Genomic DNA, 20,565 nt, shown 5'->3' on the forward strand with positions numbered 1-20,565 from the left:
GCCCCCGCCGCCCCCCGCCTCCTCCGCCGCCGGCCCGCACCAACTCCCGCCGCCGCACGGGGACGGCGGGAGGCGCGGGGCTGCCCGACGGCCCCGGTCGCGCTCCCTCTGCGGGATCTCACGGTGCTTCGGAGGAGCCAGTAGCGAGCGCCTCCCGGCTGGGCCGCGACTGCGCCTCGGGGCCGTGAGTGGCGCCTCTTTGGTCGTCTTCCCCCCCCATACGCGCCTTCATGGTCTCGCCCGCTGGTGCCCCGCGGGCGGGCGGGGGAGGGAGGAGCGGGTCGGGGATGGCCGAGGCGGGAAGCGCCTCTTGCGTGGGGGCCCAGCGCGGAGTAGTGAGAAACAGGCTGAGGGAGATGAGCCTGCTTAGCCTCGAGAAGAGACGTCTGAGAGGGGATCTCATCAGTGTCTATAAGTACTGAAGGGAGGGTGCCAAAATGATGGAGCCAGGTTCTGCTCGGCGGTGCCGAGCAATGTGACGAGAGGCAACGAGCAGAGACTGATGCACGGGAAATTCCACCTGAACGTGAGGATGAATTTCTTTATTGTGCAGGTTACCAAGCATTGGAACAGATTGCCCAGAGAGATTGTGGAGTCTCCCTCATTGGAGATACTGAAGAATCGTCTGGATGCGATCCTGTGCAGTGTGCTCAGGGCTGACCCTCCCTGGGCAGGGAGCTTGGACCAGATGAACTTTTATTTGCACCAGGGTTCTCTTGGTTCCCCTGACAGTAGTAAGAACATGTGTAACAACAGTGATTCTGTAAAACCGTATGAAGGAATAAAAGTTTGTTTCAGGTAACGCAAACTGCTGACAATATTTGTCATCTCATTCTTCACTGCAGTCAACGTGAACAAACACACACTGAAGATACAACTGGAGCTGTTCTGGTACTGCCACAAATATGTAAAATTAATTATTGCATAATTACTCAGATTGATTTTAACAAAGTCTTTATAAAAATTTAAATAAAGTATCAAAAAGTTATATGATGTCTTGCTGACAGAGGATTCACTCTTGGCAATTATGACACTGTGCCCTCAGTTTGCAGATCCTCTACGCCCAGCAATACTTTCTGGGACAGATGCTGCAATTAATGGAAAAAAACCAGAATCTAGTATCTCCTTAATTTTTAGTGCTGTGTGATAGTTCTCAGTGGCTAGGCAGAGCTGAGTTGCCAAAGTGCTTGAGCAATTGTGGGTACAGCCATGTTTGCCATCCTCTGGACATGAGAAGACCTAGATCACATTCAGTAGTTTATGTGGCTTCATCCTGAGGCAACCTGCCCCTTGTAATGAAGAGCATCCCTTATGCCTTTGCCAGCTGGAAGCCTGTTGAGCCTTAGTCGGCCAATAGCCTTTGATATAATTAAATAATTCTGCCTTCAAAGCACTTTTATCTGAGCCAAATTATAGGCATTAGGATAGCAGTGATGTTGACTTTGCCAGCCAAGACTAAAATTAGGTTGCATGATTTATCTTGTAACTTGTTTGGGTGCTGACAGTGCCAAATCTCTGCATGGATTCCCTGAGCTGCACTTATGTGGGGGGAAAAAAGCTGGAGGAAAGAACATCAGGAGGGTGGAAGTGTGTCACCTTTACTTCATTACTGCTGTGCTTTTTTTAACATGTCTGTGCCATCCTGCTGAGAGGAGGAAGGATGATCTGTGAATTCTACAGCTATCAAATTTCTTTTTAAATAAAAACATCTTTAAAGTTCTCTTCCACTAGAAGAGACTGGCTTCTCTCATACAGCAAAATATAAGCTGAGAAGGAGTGTGATTTCTGCCTATAAAACACATCAGGAGAGTAAAGATGGGGAAAGGAGAGGAGCCAAAGGATCATGGATATACAGTAGAGCCTGTGTGAATTTTTAGACTGGAAGTTGCAAGTCTTCTAACTGTTGAATGTCCTGAAAACTCATGTCAATGAGAACAGGGCGAAAACTATGTCTTTAAAAGCTGGAACTTGGTAATATTTAAGGCATTTTGTAATGAGGTTGTTGGTTAGAAAAGACTCTCTTCATCGACCCAAGTTGTTATTTTTTCAGCTTGCAATTTTCTCCAAGCAAATGATTTGTGTGTGCTTTTCTTTAAGCGTATTTGCAGTATTTCAAAATGTAAAATACAAAATCTCTTTGAAATGCATGAGTCCTTGCTGATGAGTTTCAATTTTCTGTATTGTTTGCCTTAACAAGAAAGAAGCAATAGGGAGCCAAGTTGAAAGTATTTTAGATGTCTTTTCCAACTTAAATGATTCTGTATGTAGTTAAGAACAGCATTAGCGTTTGGGACTAGCTCTCTACAGTTGGAGACTAGATTATTTGACAGACAAAGGGCCAAAGAATCACCAAGGCCTGCACTGGGTGATGGTGTCCCCTCATCTCTGCTCCAGACAATGCCAGACCTGCACTAGCAGCAGCCACACATCACAGAGTCACAAAACTGTTCGGGGAGGAAGAGACCTCGGGAGATCATCTAATCCAACCCCCCTGCCAAGGCAGGGTCACCTGGAGCAAGTGGCATGGGAACACAGTGGGTTTGGAATGTCTCCAGATGGGAGGACTCCACGGCCTCCATGGACAGCCTGTTCCAGGGCTTTGCCGCCCTCCGCGCAAAGAAGCTCTTCACCTTCAGCTGTTCCGGGGAGGATTTTGAAAATACATTTTCCTGACTGTAAACTCCATTTCCCACCCTAATGTTTGGGAACGGAGTGAAGGGAGGCGGGAGGGGAAGAACTTTAGCACACGTCACGGGTTAAACAGCGGCTCAGACATGTCCGGGTGCGTACATCAGGGCCGCGGGCAAGAGCCGGCTGTCCCCAGTGGTTTCCCTGCTCCGGGTCCCAGTACTTCCCGGGGGCTCACCCGGCGCTTCCCAGGGGCTCGGCCGGCGCCTCCCGGCAGCGCCGCCCCGCGATGCCGCCGCCCCGCCCCATGGAACCGCTCCGGGGGCGGGACTGCCCGGCGGCGGGCCGAGGGCAGGAGGCCGGTGCCGGCGGTGTTCGTCCGTCGGGGGCAGCGCTGCCGATGCGTGCGCTGTGGCCTCTGTGCCTCGCCCTGGGAGCCGCGGCGGCGGCCGCGGGCGGGGGCGAGCGGCCGAGCGCCGAGCGCAGCGCCGTGTGGGGGCCCGGGCTGCGCGCCGCGGCCGCGCTCCCCGCACGGTACTTCTATGTGCAGGCCGTGGACGCCCAAGGGCTGAGGTGAGGGCGGCGGCGGCTTTCGGGGAGATTCTGGGCAGGGTCAAACCGAGTGGCTTGCGATTTGCTGGTAGAAAGAGCAGGCTAAAAGCTCTCCACGTGATTCTATATCATTTGGCAAGAGCTAATTAATCTTTTCAAGGAGTATCAAATAACGGCGCGAGGGGATGAGATAAGAGGATGAGAACGTTCAGCAGCAAAACATACGCAGTAGTGGAAAAATTAATGATTTATTCTTCTTTGTCAAAACTTTAGCAGTGACTAATACATTTAATTTTCATAGGCTCAGGCATCCTGCTTATTTCCACTGTTGGGAACATTGGTATTTCTTCTACGTGCCGAGGCAGGAGATCAGTAGAAACGCTTAGGAGTTATTCCGCAGGCCAATAGGTAAACTTCATAAGAATGAAATAGGATGAGGAGCAATGGCCATAAACTAAAATACCAGAAATTTCACCTAAAGTGAGGGAAAGCTTTCCCCTGGGGGTGGCAGAGGACTGGAACAGGCTGCCCAGGGAGGCTGTGGAGTCTCCCTATCTGGAGACATTGCAAACCCCCCTGGACACGTTCCTGTGTCACCTGCTGCAGGGTGACCCTGCTTTGGCAAGGGCATTGGACTAGATGATCTCTGTTGGTCCTTTCCAGCCTTAACAACTCTGTGATTCTGTGATTTTCGGAAGATACTCATTGCTTTCCATTTATTTAGGAAAATTGGTCATACAGCCTAGATAGGAGCTTGGAATGCTCCATCAAGGTCATCCAAATTAGGTGGACCATGGCTTGTGTAAGTATGGAAGCTGCCAATTCAGCTTAACTTGGATAGTAAATATTTCTTGCATTTAATTGAACTGACAGCTCTCAAGTATGTGTGGACAAGTTTTAGGACAGCTGGTGGGAGTGGCTGAACTAAGGAGTTACAGCCCAAGAGCCTGATTACTGCCTGGAAGAAAGGTGGAAGGAAGTTGACAGCATTTTGACTGTACCAACCTTGTTAATATCTCAATGATATGTACTAACTTCATGATTATTCAGATTATTTTATTTGGTTTTATGGAGGTATTTCTATGTTTGATGTATGGACAATTTTACCAAAACACCTCATTTACACATTGAATTATGTGATCCCTCTATAATGTTTTCCCCGTTTTTCTCCCCATATAAGCTACCATAATGATTAAGAAGTTTAACTTTGTTCTTTGCTTCCTTTATATCTGGAAAACAAGGTAATCTAGAAACATTTTACTTCCAAATGTAAAATAATAGACTTGTTAACCTGTTAAAGTGAACGTTAGGATGTTCTTATAGAGGCCTCACATGGCTCAGAGAAGCCACTGGAAATCTGTTGACTTGCAAAGGAATAGGCCAGACTAAGAAATCTGTTGTATGTTTCCTTTTTTTATTAAGCACCCACTTATTCTCTGGGTAGGTTCACTTCATCACCAGGTGAAAACGCATTCCAGGTGAAGATCACTGCTCCTGAAGAACAGTTCACTCGTGTTGGTGTGCAAGTATTGGACAGGAAAGATGGTTCCTTCCTTGTGAGGTACAGGATGTATGCAAGCTACAAAAGCCTGAGGATCGAAGTCAAAACTGGAGATAAGCATGTTGCAAAGTCTCCATATATTTTAAAAGGTAAGACGCACCACTACACACAGGTTTCCTGTCATGGCTCACAAAGTGTGTACCGGAATATCTTTTGCTACAAGCACAGGATTCCTTGGGACCTCAGTACTTCTCTGGACTATCAAATCTCATAGGAATTATGGATTCATTATATGTGTCCTACACATGGTATTCCAAATAATAAAAGGAAGTAAATGCTGTGAAGCTGTTGCCTAATAAATACAGATAGAGGGCTTACACAGAAGCTGATGTAGGTTGATGTGACCCTATTAGAGTTAAAAAAAAAATTCAGATACATCCATTTAGAGCTGCTGAAGTTTTGGCCCTAAGCAGTGAATGTTCAGTGACTGACCCTGTTCTGTGATCTCAACAGCTCAATATTATGACTTATTAAAAATAAAATAATAATTGTGTTCCCAATAGGACCTATTTACCATGAAAACTGTGACTGCCCTCAGGAGGAAAGCAGTACATGGATGGAAGAGATGAACTGCCCTCAAACCATTCCACAGATTCAGAGAGACCTAGCAAATTTTCCCATTGTTGACCCAGATAAGATTGCAAAAGAAATTCCACAGAGGTTTGGACAAAGACAGAGTTTATGTCACTACACCATCAAAGACAATGAGGTATGGAATTTGGTTGATCTGAAGTCCATATGGGAGTTTGGTGGCAAGCCATGTTTACTGGGCAGTTTGTTCCCAGTTGTAAAAGCTTCTTGTAGTGTGTTCTTTAAGAACAAGACTTTGCTTGCTTCTCTGTCCTTGAATACTTTGCAGTTTTATATGAGCTCAGCAATGTCTGTCCTACTTTGTAAGTGCTTTTTTGTCCACGTTACAACTGAAACACAGTGAAAGCAAATTACTTTCCAGGCAATCAATATGAGTGCTGGGCACACACCCAAGTCTCCTAAATGCTAATTCAGTTTCCTGTTCTCTGAGCAATACTGCTGTGAGACATCACGATCATCTAATTTGAAGTGCATCAATAAATTACATTGTGCATAATTCTGAGGTAAAGAAATACCACTTTTAGCTGCACTGAGGATCAGAGCTACATTTCTTTATAAAAAAAGCTGTACTTAATTCAGTGGAGGTTTATATGGAAATCAGATGAATGGAACACCACAGAAATAGGCAACAGTTTCTGTTTCCATGAAACAGACCTTGAATGTCTGCAAAAGCAAGCAAAGCTTGTAGTTTTTTATTTTCCATCTCTTTCCTGTATGAGATTTCTGTTGCTTCCCAGCTGATTCATAAATCTATATAGCCATATAATCTGTCTGACTAATTGCTATGCAATTAAAAAAGCTCTGTATTGTACCAGCTATTCTCTGAAATGAAATCACCCAGTAAAACCTTCATTTATTTTCAGGTTTATATAAAGACATATGGGGAACATGTTGGCTTCAGAATTTTCATGGATGCCATACTGCTTTCTTTGACAAGAAAAGTAAGTATATCTGTACAGCCACTAACTCTGCATGTCCTAATTTATAGGAGCCTGGGCTTAAGTACACATCAGCATATTTGTTGCCATTTCTGTTGAAAAACTCTTGCTCATTTATTAATTATGGAAAGGTCATGGATTTTCCTTGTTTGAAGCTGTTGTGTTCTAGAATGCCATCTGATTGAATATCACAAAAATTAATTGAATAAGTAGGCTTTTATAGGAGAGTTTGATAGGCCACGATAGGGTGTGTTGGATTTGGGCATTTTTCTGTAGAATAAATAAATCATTGTATAGCATCTAAGAGAAAATTCTGTCTCTGCAAGTACATTTCTGCAAAAAGCTGAACACAAGTTAACATGTTACAGAACTATTAAGTAACCTTTCCACTATCCTTAGGATTAGTAATGGATCAGTTATGCTACTCTGCCTTTGGGTGTCATGCTTTAAACATTGTTCAGTTTCTAACATTGCTGAACTAACATTACACAGGAAAATGGGACAAATGACTAAATGTACAAATGAACATTAACTAGGGATTGTTTCATCTAACACTGTCCACAGGAGGACGTGATGTCTAAGGGAAGACATGAATGTAGACTCCAATAGATTGTTCTCTGGAAGATGGAAGTAAACTGTTCTTGGTGTCAGTAGTGTTGGACAAGGAATAATGGCGTTAAATTACATCTAAGGACTTTAGATTAAAAGTTGAAAAAGGATTGCTAACTCCAAAACCCGAGTTTACAGATGTAGAAAACACATTAAATACCATTAAATAAGAATTTTTGTTAGGATAGTTTCACTGAGTGACAGCAGATAGTTGGTTGGAGAAGAAGATTTAAACTGCTGAGTGATTCTGCCACTGAGGAGGTGTAGAAAACACTATTTGTAGGGTTTATGCCCATTTACAACCATTAGATGGCACCATAGTAATGAAGTTTAGTCCTGAGCATTACACTGTGTAGCAAACACCCTTAGAAAGGAAAAGAGTGTCTTCCACCATTTAGAAGAGTGTTTGATATTTGGCAAATTATTAATTTCTTTTGCTTTGAAAGAGGCAACTGAGGGGAATATATTGGAGATGTATATTTTTTAAAAACGAAATTAAGAAAGTGAACTGAGATATGACATTAGTTCTGCAGTGACCTTACATGTGCCTTTAGGGTTCTGAAAAACACAGCCATATGTCATGTTTTGCCTCTGACTCTCCAAACTGAACTGTCCCACCATTTTCAGTGTTTTCTCAGAAGGCAGCTGGTCTTTTCTTAGGAAAACTACAAAGCTGCTTTCTTTGTACCTTTTCTTACTTCACTTGAAAATACCTAAACCACACACAATGCTTAATATAGGGGTGCATCATAGTTTCATAAAGCAGCAAAACTATTCCCTCTGTCCTGCTTCCTGGACATCAACAGTATTTTTCTTGGTTTTTGGCTGTAACAGTGATTTCAGGTATGGTTCCACACTACCAAATATTTTGAATAGGTGATGTTATGCTTAATAAGTAACTGAAACACTGGCTAAATGTGGTGTTCCCATCATGGCTGTTTATTTCTGTTTCTTCTCTTCTGTTGTATTTAGGCATCCTGCAGACACAGGGTGAATCAGATCACTGATGTGACAGAAAACTGATTTACCAGCCAGCATCAATTTTCCATATAGTAACAAGGTGATCCAACTTACCTTGGAACTATACAATTGCTGACTAGGTCCCAGTGCTAGCCTGATAAAAAGATTGTGTGGCCAATCATGTAAAGTGTAACAGGAACCCATCCTCTAAAGAGTGCTCCTGTGCCTTATGTGACTTTGTACAAATATTTTTTTAAAAAATACTATTTTGTAGGCTTTACTCTGTGGTCTCAGTACCTCTAGCAGGTTTATAAATGTCAATTATTTATTACAGGTACAATAACTGTATTAGACAACCGGCTATTTTTCCTCCTAGTGAGCTTGTTTTCAAAACACAAGGTGCCAGCAGAATACTGTTTTGTGTTAAACTGCATTTGTGCCTACTTTGTTCTGTTTAGGTGAAAATGCCAGATGTAGAATTTTTTGTTAATTTGGGGGACTGGCCTCTGGAGAAAAGAAAGCCCCCACAGAACTTGCACCCGATCTTCTCGTGGTGTGGGTCCAGTGAGTCAAAAGACATTGTTATGCCAACATATGACTTAACAGACTCAGTTTTGGAGACTATGGGACGGTAAGAAATGGCTTAAACTTTTTACAAAATTCATGATGAATGATCTTCCATAGAGATCTGTGTATTAACAGTATAGTCACTGTTTTCATTTACTCATCGAGACACTGACACCCTAGGTAGGCAGTGACTGTGTAATCAATATATTAGCATTAGACTTCAGTGTTTCATTTCAAAAATCTAAATTTATCTAAACATGGTCAAATCACTGAAAATAGTACTTAAGAGTGTTTCAAGTCTAGGCATTTGATTGTTTACTTTTTTTGTCCCCCCATGAACTTGTTGACAACTGGCCAGGTGTCTTTCTTTCCTGGTTTTGTTAGAACCTGTTTTTTGTGTACCTTTCAAATCCCTACATAGTTAATGGGAATTCTCGAACTAGGAGCTACCATCTCCTACTTTGATTACTGACTATAAATAGCCTTGGCAACTGCTCTGTTCTGTCGTGAAACACTACAAAGACAGCTTGCTTCTAAGAAATCTTTGTAATCCATCTTGAACTTGTCTATCGTTTCACTGCATTTAGTTCAGGTTCCTTTTTTTTGTCAAGACTTTTTCTAAATTTGCTATCCCTTGCCTTCCCAGTTTGTGTGTTTAATTTCTTAACATTTTTAAGGATGTGCAATATGTTTTATTTAACAAGTTATACTACCTTGCATCACCTTCTCTGGCAACCATATCCACTTTTACCTATTTTTATCCATGCCAGCTGACAGGTATTGTTTCCACATGCCAGGTTGTTGAATGATGCTCTCATGCCACACCTCTGTGAACTTAACATTCATTATCTGTTTCTATTGCTGCAAATAACTGATACAGTAACAGACATCTTGGTGTGCTCATGACTTGCCTTCATCTTTGCTTTCTGCCTATGGGTACTGTGAACTCTTTTGGGTAACTGCACTTTAGAAAGTTTCCACTAGGCTTCACTATTAAATCACTTCTTCCTCCTGCAGAGTCAGCCTGGATATGATGTCAGTCCAAGCAAACACTGGCCCATCATGGGAAGACAAGAATACCACAGCCTTCTGGAGAGGACGTGACAGCCGCAAAGAGAGGCTTGAGCTTGTAAAACTCAGCAGGAAATATCCAGAGATCATAGATGCTGCTTTCACAAACTTTTTTTTCTTTAAACATGATGAAAGCCTCTATGGCCCTATTGTTAAGCACATTTCATTTTTTGATTTTTTTAAGGTGAGCCACTAATAATTTTTCATAGAACTCAGTTCTCATTGTTTCCCGTTATCAAATAACTTAGCATGTATTACTGAAAATAAAGTGATTTTTAGTTTTTTAGGACACCACCAGTAACAAGCATGACTAGACATCCCTCCAGTGGGATTAACTGCTATGTAGCTCTTACCCTCAGGATAGTAATGTTTGATTTACCTCTAAAGGTTCTGTAGAACCTTGTGTAATCGATGTAATTTCAAGTTCCTTTTTATTTCTTTTTCCTGATTCAGCGGTCAGGACTACTAACATAACTAACATAGTGGGAGAATCGGTGGATGAAGTGGCACATCTACCCTCACATCTGAGGATGAGCACCTAAGAATTCCTGGAGAACTTAATTGATGAAGCTCTGTGTACTCTGCACTGTGATGAATTCCAAACTAGATAATAAAAGCTTCTTAGACATTGATGTTTGCCTAGCCAGTCCTACCTGTCTCAATATTGGCAAGTCAGTAACACCAGTGCCCTCAGAATATAACCTAACCAAGCCACAGGGATCTTGTGGTTTTTAGTAATTTCTGATCCTTTTCTTTCCAGTATAAATATCAAATTAATATTGATGGCACAGTGGCAGCATACAGATTGCCTTATCTACTAGCAGGAAACAGTGTGGTGCTAAAGCAAGACTCCATCTACTATGAGCACTTTTATAACGAGCTGCAGCCGTGGAAACACTACATCCCATTTAAAAGTGACCTGAGTGATCTGCTAGAAAAACTACAGTGGGCAAAAGATCATGATGAAGAGGTAAAATATTCATTTAGAAGTATGCAGAAGAGAGAAGAGAACAAAAATTTGATTTCTTTAAAACAAGGCCAAAAAAAATACTAGGAGGACTTGAAATTTATTTTTACCAACTCTACAAACAAGAAAAACACTTAAAAATGCATAATATTGTCCTTAATTTGAAATCAAATTGAACTTCAGGAAAGAAAAAAAAAGAGTATTTTCCTAAGAATGCTTTAACTTTTAAAAAGAATGTTTTATTTGAGTTGTCATAAACTGTCAACATAATTTGTAGCTCCACAACCAACAGTAGCACCCTGAAATAAATACTAGTTCTGGACAATAAAAAAAAATAAACCAAACTTTCATTTTCTTTGACAGGCAAAAAATATTGCAAAGTCTGGACAAGAATTTGCAAGAAACAATCTCATGGGAGACCACATTTTTTGTTACTATTTCAAACTTTTCCAGGTCAGTATATTTTTAATGGCTACTGGCACAGAAATAGAAATCACACAGCAAGAATTTAGGGCAACAGAGCTGCTGGAAACTGGCCAGTCTGGTATTTGAAACCACAAAGCAAGCAGCAGCAATTAAAATCTTCATTTGGTTTACAAACATTGTATTCAATTATATCGTATGAAACCACTTAAGACTGCACTGGCTCTTTGAGAGGCAGTGGGATCCCATAAATCTTGATCTAATCTGCCAGAATATGTTGCCCACAATGATCAAAGAATTCCACATCAGACACACACCCTGTGAACCACAGCTGAAAATATCTGTGCATTAGCACCGAGATACCAAACTCCATGGAGGCACCCGAAGGGACTCCTGTTTGCAGCTGAGTGTTCCCTCACCCTGTCTGTGACAGTCTGCAGGAACAGACTGTGTAGCTCCAGAGGTTTTACAGAATTGCTCAGCTGATTTGGTACAGTATTGGTAACCAGATGTACAATCTAAAAAAATTATGGATTAACAATACCTTCCTTTTTTTAAAACCAGGAATATGCCAGCTTGCAAGTGAGTGAACCAAAAATCAGAGATGGGATGGAAAAGGTGCCACAGCCTGATGATGACCTTTTCCCATGCACTTGCCACCGAAAAAAGGTACGGTACATGCAGAGTTAAATGTAAAGTGCTGAGTGTCTTCAGTTCCTGTTCAGCCCTGCTGGAGCAGGGCTGCTCAGTACCTCACAGTATCAGTTATCAGGCCAGGCCATTAACACCTATCGAACTTAGAAACACTTCTTGATGTATTTGCAGGACTAGACAGTGAAAAATTAGGCTTCCAGTTAACTGAAACATGTTTCTTCTTTTTTGACTGCAGGCCAAAGATGAACTCTGACAGAAGTAAATAATTTTTTTTGATATTTATCTACATTCAGACTGTCTTCTTAAAGAAAGAAGAAAAATCTGGATTACTATGCCTTTGGATAATGTCAGTGGGTATTTTAAAGTTTACCATTTCATGATTGACATATGAAGAAAACAAAGCACCCCCGATTTCCTTTTTATCATGCAGTGGTGGCAGAGCCTTATTCAAACACATTTTTATAATTTCTTTTTTTAAATAAAAACTACGTTTGTATCAGTCATGTGTTCCTGTCCTAAGTTGCCTTGGAAATGCAGATACTTTTTACTCATGCTTGTTTATAGTGAGTCTTTTCACAAACCTGAAACTGTTCTGCAAGAAAAGGGCAGATGAGAATTGTACATCTTCCCCCCTACTGTCTGTCTATCTCTCCATCCAAAGGTATCTTTTTTCATACCATAACTTTGCTCTTTCTTAGAAAATCTCAAAGACAATGCTGTGGGATTCATAATAAATCGTGTTAACCTGAAGGAAAACTTCAATATTGCTGTAAGCTTGGTTATACCAACAGGTTACTCATAGCCCATAATGAGAAAGGCTGCCAGTACACACAAAGTGTTTCATCCACTCTGCAGTGTCAGGGCTCAGAGAGGGACCTGAGTTCCTCCTGTTAATGAGTAATGTGGTGCAGACCCTGGCCTGCCTCTTTAGACCCCTCTGGATAGAAGCCTTGTGTGACATGTCACAATGGATGCAGAACTGGTTCCTGCTCCAGGAGTTCCTCCATCACTAAACACAGTTTGTCTAACAGTTTTTATTTATCAGAGGGTCCCTGTGATCAGTCGTTTACACAAAGGACACTGGTGAAGGGGACTTCTCAAAAATGGAACAAAACCATGTTCTTTGCTCCACATGCCAAGCTGTGTCTGCATTACCTCTTCCTCCTCCCCACACAGGCAGAATCTGGCTCTCTAAGGTGGGAGACACTCTCAACAACCAAAGAGATTCCTCTCCCTGCCTAACTGTGTTGGAAGCACCTGCGAAGGCCAGGACACAGCAGCAAAGGAATACACCAGGCTCACCAGCCTCAGGGGATGTGGTAGATGAACCCCACAAATCAGTAGGTTTTAATTGCAAGTGAGTACAGCATCAGTAATGTACTCAGAAGTTGAAGACCCCTAAAGATACACTGTCCAAGTAGATTTTTTCCAGTGTATTACTTTAAATATTAGTCCACAGTATTACTTTATCCTCTGCATTCCCAAGCTGTATATGGTTATTTGCATAGAAACACAGAGAACAATGCTGCCATGATATATTTTCTGTCCTTCAGGAAGTTCTTTATTGTTTTGTGTATTTTTTCCATTCATACAAAGCTTTATTTTCATTTGCACTTAGACCTCTGAAAAGATTGGTTTTTAAAAAAATATGCCTCTAAAAAATAACAAACCACTTATTTGCCACATTTAGGAAAAACTAAATGAAGATGCTTGAACACCACAAATTATTTGTGCTGCAGTTGAACATTCTCGCCAAGCCAAGAAAAAACTTGCACATTTACTTCTTCCATGATGTCATCTGCTGTTCGTCCTTTAACCGCCATCCCATGGTTTGCTTTATCAATCCAATAGATTTTTTTAGGGGCTTTCATTTTGCTCACCACACCTTTTAGCAATTGCTATGGAGAAAAAAAATGTGCAAATATTAGAGAATCAGCTGCTACAAACTCTGGAACTCCTAGATGTCTCTTGCTTTTCCTGTGTAATGCAAAATAGGCAGCTCCTAAAAACCAAATGGATTTGTGTGCACATGAAAAACACCTTGATGGGAAAATGGGATGTATTCTCTATTCAGGAAATGAATACTGGGATCTGCTCAAAGCTTCACCCTCACTCAAACAGAGCAGAGCAGAAAATTAGAACTTCAAAACCTGGATAGGTCACAACCCTGTACAGGCACCCTCCCCATACTGACAAAGGAACCCACATTTACTGTCAGAGGGTAGTGCTGGCAATAAAACTTTAGCATTGAAGCCAGATTAGCAATGTAACTCCTTAGGGACTGGCTTTGACACTGTTGAAATTTCTCAGCAACAGATCTAAGAACAAGCTCACAAAGTCAAAGATTTCCCCATTAAGAGGGCACACCAAGGTTCTGCTGGTTGCTAGCTTCAGTACTTCAGTATTTTGGTGACAACTCCTTACAAAAGCACTATGGCTCCTTAGAAACTGTCCAAGCATGGAAAATGCCAGTTGCACATAGCTCCAAAGTTGATCTGTTCAAGAACAACAACCACCTGTTTGCAAGCAAATAAGGCAGAAGAGCAGTTTCCCTGCCTCTGCACACCTGCTCTTCATCTCTACAAAAGTATCACTTTCTACCACAGAAGCCTGACTTCAGGGTAGAACTGCTTGGCTAGAATTTGTCATGAAAATGTGACCAGTGTGAAATTGGTGGCACAGCACAGGTTTTTCAGCCTGAAATGGTTAAAACAAAATAGCAAATAACTCGCTCCTTCCATAGGCCACTTTTAATTTGTACAGTCCTACTAACACCATTTAAATCACTGGTATTTTAGTGACCCAAAGATGAGCTTGCTAAAGTGGAAGACGAAGCATGATCTACTAAGTTTTAAGCAGCAAAAGAAAGCACTGCCAGGCTTCCTTGTGTCTGATTAAGTTGCCTACCCATGGCTTCCTTCAGAAGACACCTATTTAAGGAAGGTTGTTAATCAAGTGAAATACAGACATCGCTGAGGCTCACTGCGTCTCCTCCAGACTGCCCTTTCATAGCAGGATTTACAAGGGTACTCACTTTTTCACACATCTCATCTGCTGATCCTGAGACAAACAGCACTGGACAGCTGATCAGTAATAAATCCTCATCCCGGAGCTTGGACTGCAGTTTTGGTCGATGCAATGGATAAGATAAACACACAAGTCCTTGAATGAAACCATCATCATCATCATCCTGGCTCAGCTGACGTATCACAGAGGCAGCAGCTCGTGAGCCCATGGAACGGCCTTCCTCCCAGGTAGAAATACAGGAAAAAAGTATTATCTGCTGTTACCTCATCTACATTCTAATTTAGTAAACAACTCCCAAAACTAAGCCAACTGAGTGTATTTTGGTGGTAAAAAATTCTAGGGATGTTCTACTCCATGAAAAACATGAATTCTAATTTAAAATTTTTTTTTTAAAAGATCTTTGTCTAGTTGTTACATTTACATCCCTGTTTAAAAAACAAGGGGAAAAGAAAGAAAAGGGATAGGAATCCCTTGTAATACTAGAAGGAACAACAGCCCAACCTGGGCACAAGGGAAGAGAGGGACTGGTCCTATGCTCCAGAGCCTGGAAATTCAAGATAGCCATGCTATGAACCATTATCATTATTTTCATGCAACCTCAATTTACTTAAATTCAAAACAAAATTCTGTGCTAGATTTCACCTTCCTTGCAAAACAAATCCAGCAAGTGTTTATGCACACCTTGAACTTCAGCCTAAAAATAAAAGTAGAAGGGAGGGGAAAAATTGTATGAACTAGTACCATGAAGTCAGACAGTACCAGCAAGGGAGTATCAAAGTATCTCCTCAAAGAGCAGGCAAATGAGCTGACAATACACTGTAACTAAGTCTTACAACTGGCTGATTCTTATAGCAGCACAGATTTGGTTTCACTTAAGAGAAAACATAGAATTTCCCCTATCCAGATATTCCTAATCACCCCCATCTCTTCTCCTTTTCATATAACACAGCTGATGTTTTTTATCTGCTGCTAAGTTTTAACTATCAAAATCTGTTTTGGAAAAACTGTTTTCCATTTATCAGTAAGCAGAATTCTCCAGTTATAAATTCTGCAGTTATAAAGTGCACATGGATAATCATAAAACTCATGCCCTATAATTTCTAAGTGATAAGGATGTTTTCTCTCTAAGTACCTGGAAAATACAATCTATTGCTCTTTCCTCCTCTGCAGTAAGATGTATGGTATCATAAGGAGGGTTCATTCACTTCTCACCAAAGTGGGACAGACTTGGAATAGCAGATTACTATTATTAAAAGACAGTGTAAGAGAGAAAATTATTGATTATAAAAACAATACCTGCAAGGAAAACACCAGAAAGTTTATAATCATCGGAAAGTTTTAAGTATTCCTAAAGAAATAAGAGAAGCATTTCAATTCAGAATTAAGACAGCTGGGAAGCTGGGGATCTCTTCTGTTTGTAGCTACTACACAGAAAATGGGAAGGTCTTTCAACACTGTAGATTAAACAAAGAACAGATACATATAAGGTGCTCTCTTGGGTTTTATCACACAAATGGTTTCATAAAATTCTGCAGCAGCAACATAAACATAATCTATTTTACATGAGCTCTCAGTAAGTCTAAAATATCAGATGCCTTATCAAGTTACCAAAACATAAGTGATTACTATGTATCAAGTCACTTATAGTAACAGACGCCATGCACACTCTTGGCCCTCAAAAGGCAAAGCCAGTTGGCAAAAATGCCCTTTATTGAAGTTATATATTTCCAATTAAAAGTTTGTGACTTGATCAGTTAAGCCTGACAGAAAAGATAAAATTCAGCAACGTTTTTTCAGGTTTTAGGAGATGACTAATCAAATGCTATCTTAGCAGATGCCTTAAAATTAGCTTTACATAGCAGCATATTAAAATAAACACACTAAGAACATTATACTTCTTCCAAAAAGAATGGAGATCCACATTAAAAATAGCAAAGTCTGACTTCAAATTAATTGTACATATAATCACAATGACATCATACAAAATTTCTTTAGACCTGGACTTTGCTCCCCTATAAAAGTGCCTCATGCTTAAAGCAAAGTGCTTCCTATGCCCCACTAAGAGTCCCTAGATAATCAGGAAAAAAATTCCACTCCTCCCTACATGTTCCAGATCAGGGAGATAATCTTAAGCTGATACTCTTGCAACAGAAGGCTGCTTATTTTAGCAAAACATAGGTACCTAAAGACATCTTTAATAAGGCAGCAGCAGAAAGAGATAAACACATGCAGATAACACTTTTAATTGATTTTGGAATCAAAGATTACTTTGGTTCTAAGGCTGTCATATGCTGATTCCAATCTCTCTTGCTTCAAATCCTGCTGTGACCCTGTCTCTGACTCTTTCCCAAAAGTCTATTTCTCACACCTGAGAAGTCTTTAAAATGCAGCACAATTCTCAGACCAACTTCCTCTCAAAACTGCTTCCAAAGCTGTCTCTTTTCTTCTCCCTCCACTCACCAAGCCCTCCCAGATCACCCAGCTCATTTCCATCTGAAATTCTTCCATTTTTTTCAAGCCCTAAGTTTTCCCACAAAACACCCTTGTTTTTTGTCAAGCTTTTCTTTCTCCCTGGACTCAAACCCACACACTTGCGGCAGCTGTTCCAGCTGTTGCCCACCTAAGAACTACTTCTGCTGTTTCTGTTCACACACAGTGTTCCATTTATCTAAACATTGGTTCTAATTTTCCCAGTGTTGCTTGACTGATCTCAAATCTAAGAAACCTGCAAGACAACACCCATGGATCTAAGCTTTGGTCTAAGAATTTGGTCACTCCTTACCACAACTGCTTTGAAAGCCTTAGCCCTGTAGGCAACATTAAGGCCTTTACAAGTAAACCGCAGGCACAGAACTCCATGGGATGCAAGATAGGCTGCCAAGGACACTAAGTGAGGGAAATTCATATCTCCTCCAGCTCCATGAGTAAGAACCACTCCATATGTTGGTTTCTTCTCTGGGACAGAAAAAACAGCATCAAGGTATTTGTTCCCAAAAGGTATTTTCACTTTAACCTAGAAATGAAACAAAACCCAGTATTATTTTTAAAAAAAGAAAGTGTTCCCAGTCTACACATCTACACATTAGTATGAAGAAAAATCAGACAATTAAGAAGTAAACCAAAATTGCAAGCCTGTTTGTATTTCTTCTGTTTAAGAGTACTAAATGAGAAACTGAACCTCTGGTTCAAAGGTTTTCCATACAATAATGGGTAAGTCACTTCATGACTCCACACCTTATGTTCTGCATTAGAAAACGAAGCTTGAAAGCATAAACTGAAATGATTCTGACCCTCTCTATACATCCATGTCCAGCTTTTTCAGACCTAATTAGCTGCCTAAACCATAAGAATATGACATTAAGACACAGCCTCGCAAACATTTTGAAATCACAGAGTGGTAACCACTGAGTGAAGCAGCAGCCTGCACAGAGGCAAGGAGTGACCCAGGGACAGGAGACAGCACAGGTTCTGCCAAAGCTCCAGGGGACCACAGGGCCTCCATCAGCACAGACAGCTGCAGGAACTGATCCCGACACAAGCCTGTTCGTGTTCTGCGGAATGAACGGGGACGGGGCAGCACAAGTGCCGCTGTAGCGGCTCCTGAGAGGGAAAAGGGCACCCCGGGGCTGGGATGAAGCTCATCTTTATCCACTTATGTGTTCCGCAGAGGAGCCGCACAGGCCGAGGCAGGCGCTCAGCGGCCGGGCCCAGCTGCTGCCTCCACAGCCCCTGGAGGGTACGCGGGGGCCTGCACACAAAGCTGCAGCCGCACACCAGCCCGGGATACACCACCCCTCCTGGGAAGGCGGGGGCGGCAGCGCAGCCACCCGGCCCCCTTGCCCAGCCCCAGGCCCGCTCAGAGGGGACGGACAGCTGCCGCGGGCTGCAGGAGCGTACACATGCCCGCCGCCATACCTCCGCCTGCCCGCTCATCCCGCCCTGACGTCACCTGAGTGACAGCCCCTCGCGCCCCGGCTGCCGCCGCGCTGACTGGTCGGAGCCGGCGATGCCCCGCCCCCGGGGCCGTGAGGGGCGGCCGGGAGTTGTGGATGGACCGTGTTAAATAAGTAAAACACCCATACATAAATAAAGCCCCCTAAATTGTTTTTATTCACCCGTGTGCACAAAAACTCCGTGGGCTGCTAGGTGGTAATTCAGCACCTAAGCACAATTGCTTAGGGATTGCTCGGAAAGTCAGGCTCTTACTGACTTTAAGGACTACAATGGGATACTTACGATGAGTTACAGAGTCGCAGAATCATTTAGGTTGGAAATGATCCCTGACACCAACGAGTCCGAACACAACCATGTCAACAAGACCTGAGTGGCCTGTGGCACTGAGTGCCACATCCAGTCATTTATTGAACACCTTCCAGGGGTGGTAACTCCACCACCATGAAATTTAGAAACCCTTTCCATGAAGAAATTGTCTCTGATGTCCAATCTGAACCTCCCCTGTCACTGCTTAAGGCCATTTTCTCTTGTCCTGTTGCTGGCTGCCTGGGAGAAGGGGGCACCCCTCCACCTGGTTGCATCCTCTTTCCAGGTGGTTGTAGAAAGTGATAAGGTCTCCCCTGAACCTCCTTTTCTCCCCTCCTCTCCCTCGGCTGCTCCTCACAAGGCTTGTGCTCCAGACCCTTCACCAGCTCCATTGCCCTTTTCTGGACTTGCTCATGCACCTCAATGTCTGTGCAGAAGTGAGGAGGGACACAGGATTCAGGATGTGGACTCAGCAGTGCCAAGTACAGAGGGAAAGGTTAGGTGTCCACAGCAGCAACAGGCAATTTTTTTGGCAGCTGTCAGCACACTCGATCTGTGTGACATTGACAAACAGGGGAGAGACACTCAGTGGCTGATTTTCTAGGTACTAACACACATCTGTTCCCTGGGCTGTGCTCTGTTGTACAGTAAATAACCTACTGTGTTCAAAATGCAGCCTTAAACTGGTGTAAGGCAGCACCAACAATATACAATAATGCTTGCAATATTTGTATATTGCATATTTCACAGGCAAAAAAAAAAATAATTCCAAAATCCTCCATTTCAAGGTATTTAGCAAGAGCTCATGTTTTCTTCCAGTATCATTGTATAAAACTTTCTCATATCAATTAAGGTGCCCTATTACTTAGCTGATTGACGATATCATCACCAAGCAGAACTTTGTTCTTCGTATGTTCACCTGCTGGAAAATAAGCACACTTCAGCTTGTGCTCTGAGTGTCTCACTGTCAGCCTGCCAGCTGGACATTGTCAAACACTGGGATTGAAATATTGCAGCCTCTGAGAAGTGAACCTGGCAGGTAGTTCAGGTTCTGAGCTGCTGTCTCAGTGACCATCCTGCTGCCTCATAAGGCCAATTCCCAGTCCAGACATTATGCAATAGATTTGAAAGACAGAAGTGGAGAACCTGGAAGATTTACATGGTGATTTAGTTGTCTGGATTTCTACCTTGCCTAAAAGATGTCAAGCTAAAGTGAGATGCAGAAGCGTTAAGCTGAGTGAAAGTTGCTGGCACAGCCTGCATGAGTTGTGCACCTTCCACTGGGAGCTGAACCACAGATGGTGCCCAGGCGGCTGCTCCTGGAGCCATAGCTCACATCTGGGGAGTCCAGCAGACTAGGGAAATGTTGGATTAATTTATCTTGATTGGAGATCACACTATTCTAATTAGTAGTTCCCACCAGTTAAGCCGTTGTAAATAAGATACTTGGCAAAAGAGGGCTGAGAAGATTTGTTGTCCCAAAGTAGTTACCACCCCAACCTAGAAAGCAGGCATGCAAGAAGGTTAAGAAAAGCTTTCTTCATATTGACTTCTGGGTTTTTCATTACTGCTTCCGTTTCTATACCTAAAGGATGTTTATGTGCTCTGGTATAGTTTATATTTTTGGTGCTGTTTTGTTCCCTTTTTGGTCCGCTTTTTGCATTCTCTTTCTTTTTTAATTTTTCCTCCCTCTTCAGTCCACCTGCTGTGTTTGTCTTGCTTTACTCACATACTATCTCCAGAGCAGTCCTTGAGGA

General features: G+C 42.2%; 2 protein-coding genes and 2 long non-coding RNA genes across 6 annotated transcripts; 3 read left to right on the top strand and 1 right to left on the bottom strand.

The window, feature by feature from the left end:
* The first annotated feature begins 19 nt into the window (after positions 1-19).
* On the top strand, positions 20-2,147 carry LOC111922107 (uncharacterized). Its single transcript, XR_002860386.2, has 2 exons — positions 20-184; positions 554-2,147. It is a non-coding gene; the product is annotated as an uncharacterized LOC111922107 (long non-coding RNA).
* A 755-nt stretch (positions 2,148-2,902) lies between these two features.
* Positions 2,903-12,020, top strand: POGLUT2 (protein O-glucosyltransferase 2). The gene is made up of 10 exons (XM_086880745.1): positions 2,903-3,201; positions 4,625-4,830; positions 5,245-5,450; positions 6,196-6,273; positions 8,298-8,470; positions 9,424-9,661; positions 10,238-10,447; positions 10,808-10,897; positions 11,432-11,536; positions 11,757-12,020. The coding sequence occupies exons 1-10, from the start codon at positions 2,918-2,920 to the stop codon at positions 11,772-11,774; spliced, it is 1,608 nt and encodes a 535-aa protein (XP_086736871.1). The 5' UTR covers positions 2,903-2,917; the 3' UTR covers positions 11,775-12,020.
* A 520-nt stretch (positions 12,021-12,540) lies between these two features.
* On the top strand, positions 12,541-12,879 carry LOC147654088 (uncharacterized). The gene is made up of 2 exons (XR_015284425.1): positions 12,541-12,604; positions 12,698-12,879. It is a non-coding gene; the product is annotated as an uncharacterized LOC147654088 (long non-coding RNA).
* Positions 12,880-13,057: 178 nt separating this feature from the next.
* TEX30 (testis expressed 30) lies at positions 13,058-18,514 on the bottom strand. 3 transcript variants are annotated; one of them, XM_023948056.2, is made up of 5 exons: positions 18,464-18,514; positions 17,331-17,561; positions 15,845-15,896; positions 14,556-14,764; positions 13,058-13,419 (listed from the first exon to the last, which is right to left on the bottom strand). In XM_023948056.2, the coding sequence occupies exons 1-5, from the start codon at positions 18,479-18,481 to the stop codon at positions 13,246-13,248; spliced, it is 684 nt and encodes a 227-aa protein (XP_023803824.1). In that variant the 5' UTR covers positions 18,482-18,514; the 3' UTR covers positions 13,058-13,245. The 3 variants fall into 3 exon arrangements, with proteins under 3 accessions (XP_023803824.1, XP_023803837.2, XP_023803831.1); XM_023948069.2 differs by having other exon boundaries at positions 18,446-18,500; XM_023948063.2 differs by lacking the exon at positions 18,464-18,514 and adding an exon at positions 17,992-18,172.
* Positions 18,515-20,565: the final 2,051 nt, after the last annotated feature.

Source organism: Cyanistes caeruleus, chromosome 3 (assembly GCF_971803275.1).
Source record: "Cyanistes caeruleus chromosome 3, bCyaCae1.hap1.1, whole genome shotgun sequence".
Lineage (NCBI taxonomy): Eukaryota > Metazoa > Chordata > Aves > Passeriformes > Paridae > Cyanistes > Cyanistes caeruleus.

What these genes read in the sequence shown, in the direction of transcription:
- TEX30 (XM_023948069.2), bottom strand. Translation starts at nt 18,481, where the DNA reads ATGAGCGGGCAGGCGGAGGTATGGCGGCGGGCATGT. An exon ending in TTCTGGTGTTTTCCTTGCAG is followed by an intron (nt 14,765 to 15,844) that starts GTATTGTTTTTA and finishes CCTGGGAGGAAG; the next exon opens with GCCGTTCCATGGGCTCACGA. An exon ending in CAGATGAGATGTGTGAAAAA is followed by an intron (nt 13,420 to 14,555) that starts GTGAGTACCCTT and finishes TTTTCTCCATAG; the next exon opens with CAATTGCTAAAAGGTGTGGT.
- POGLUT2 (XM_086880745.1), top strand. Translation starts at nt 2,918, where the DNA reads ATGCCGCCGCCCCGCCCCATGGAACCGCTCCGGGGGCGGGACTGCCCG. An exon ending in GTCTCCATATATTTTAAAAG is followed by an intron (nt 4,831 to 5,244) that starts GTAAGACGCACC and finishes TGTTCCCAATAG; the next exon opens with GACCTATTTACCATGAAAAC. An exon ending in TGCTTTCTTTGACAAGAAAA is followed by an intron (nt 6,274 to 8,297) that starts GTAAGTATATCT and finishes TGTTCTGTTTAG; the next exon opens with GTGAAAATGCCAGATGTAGA.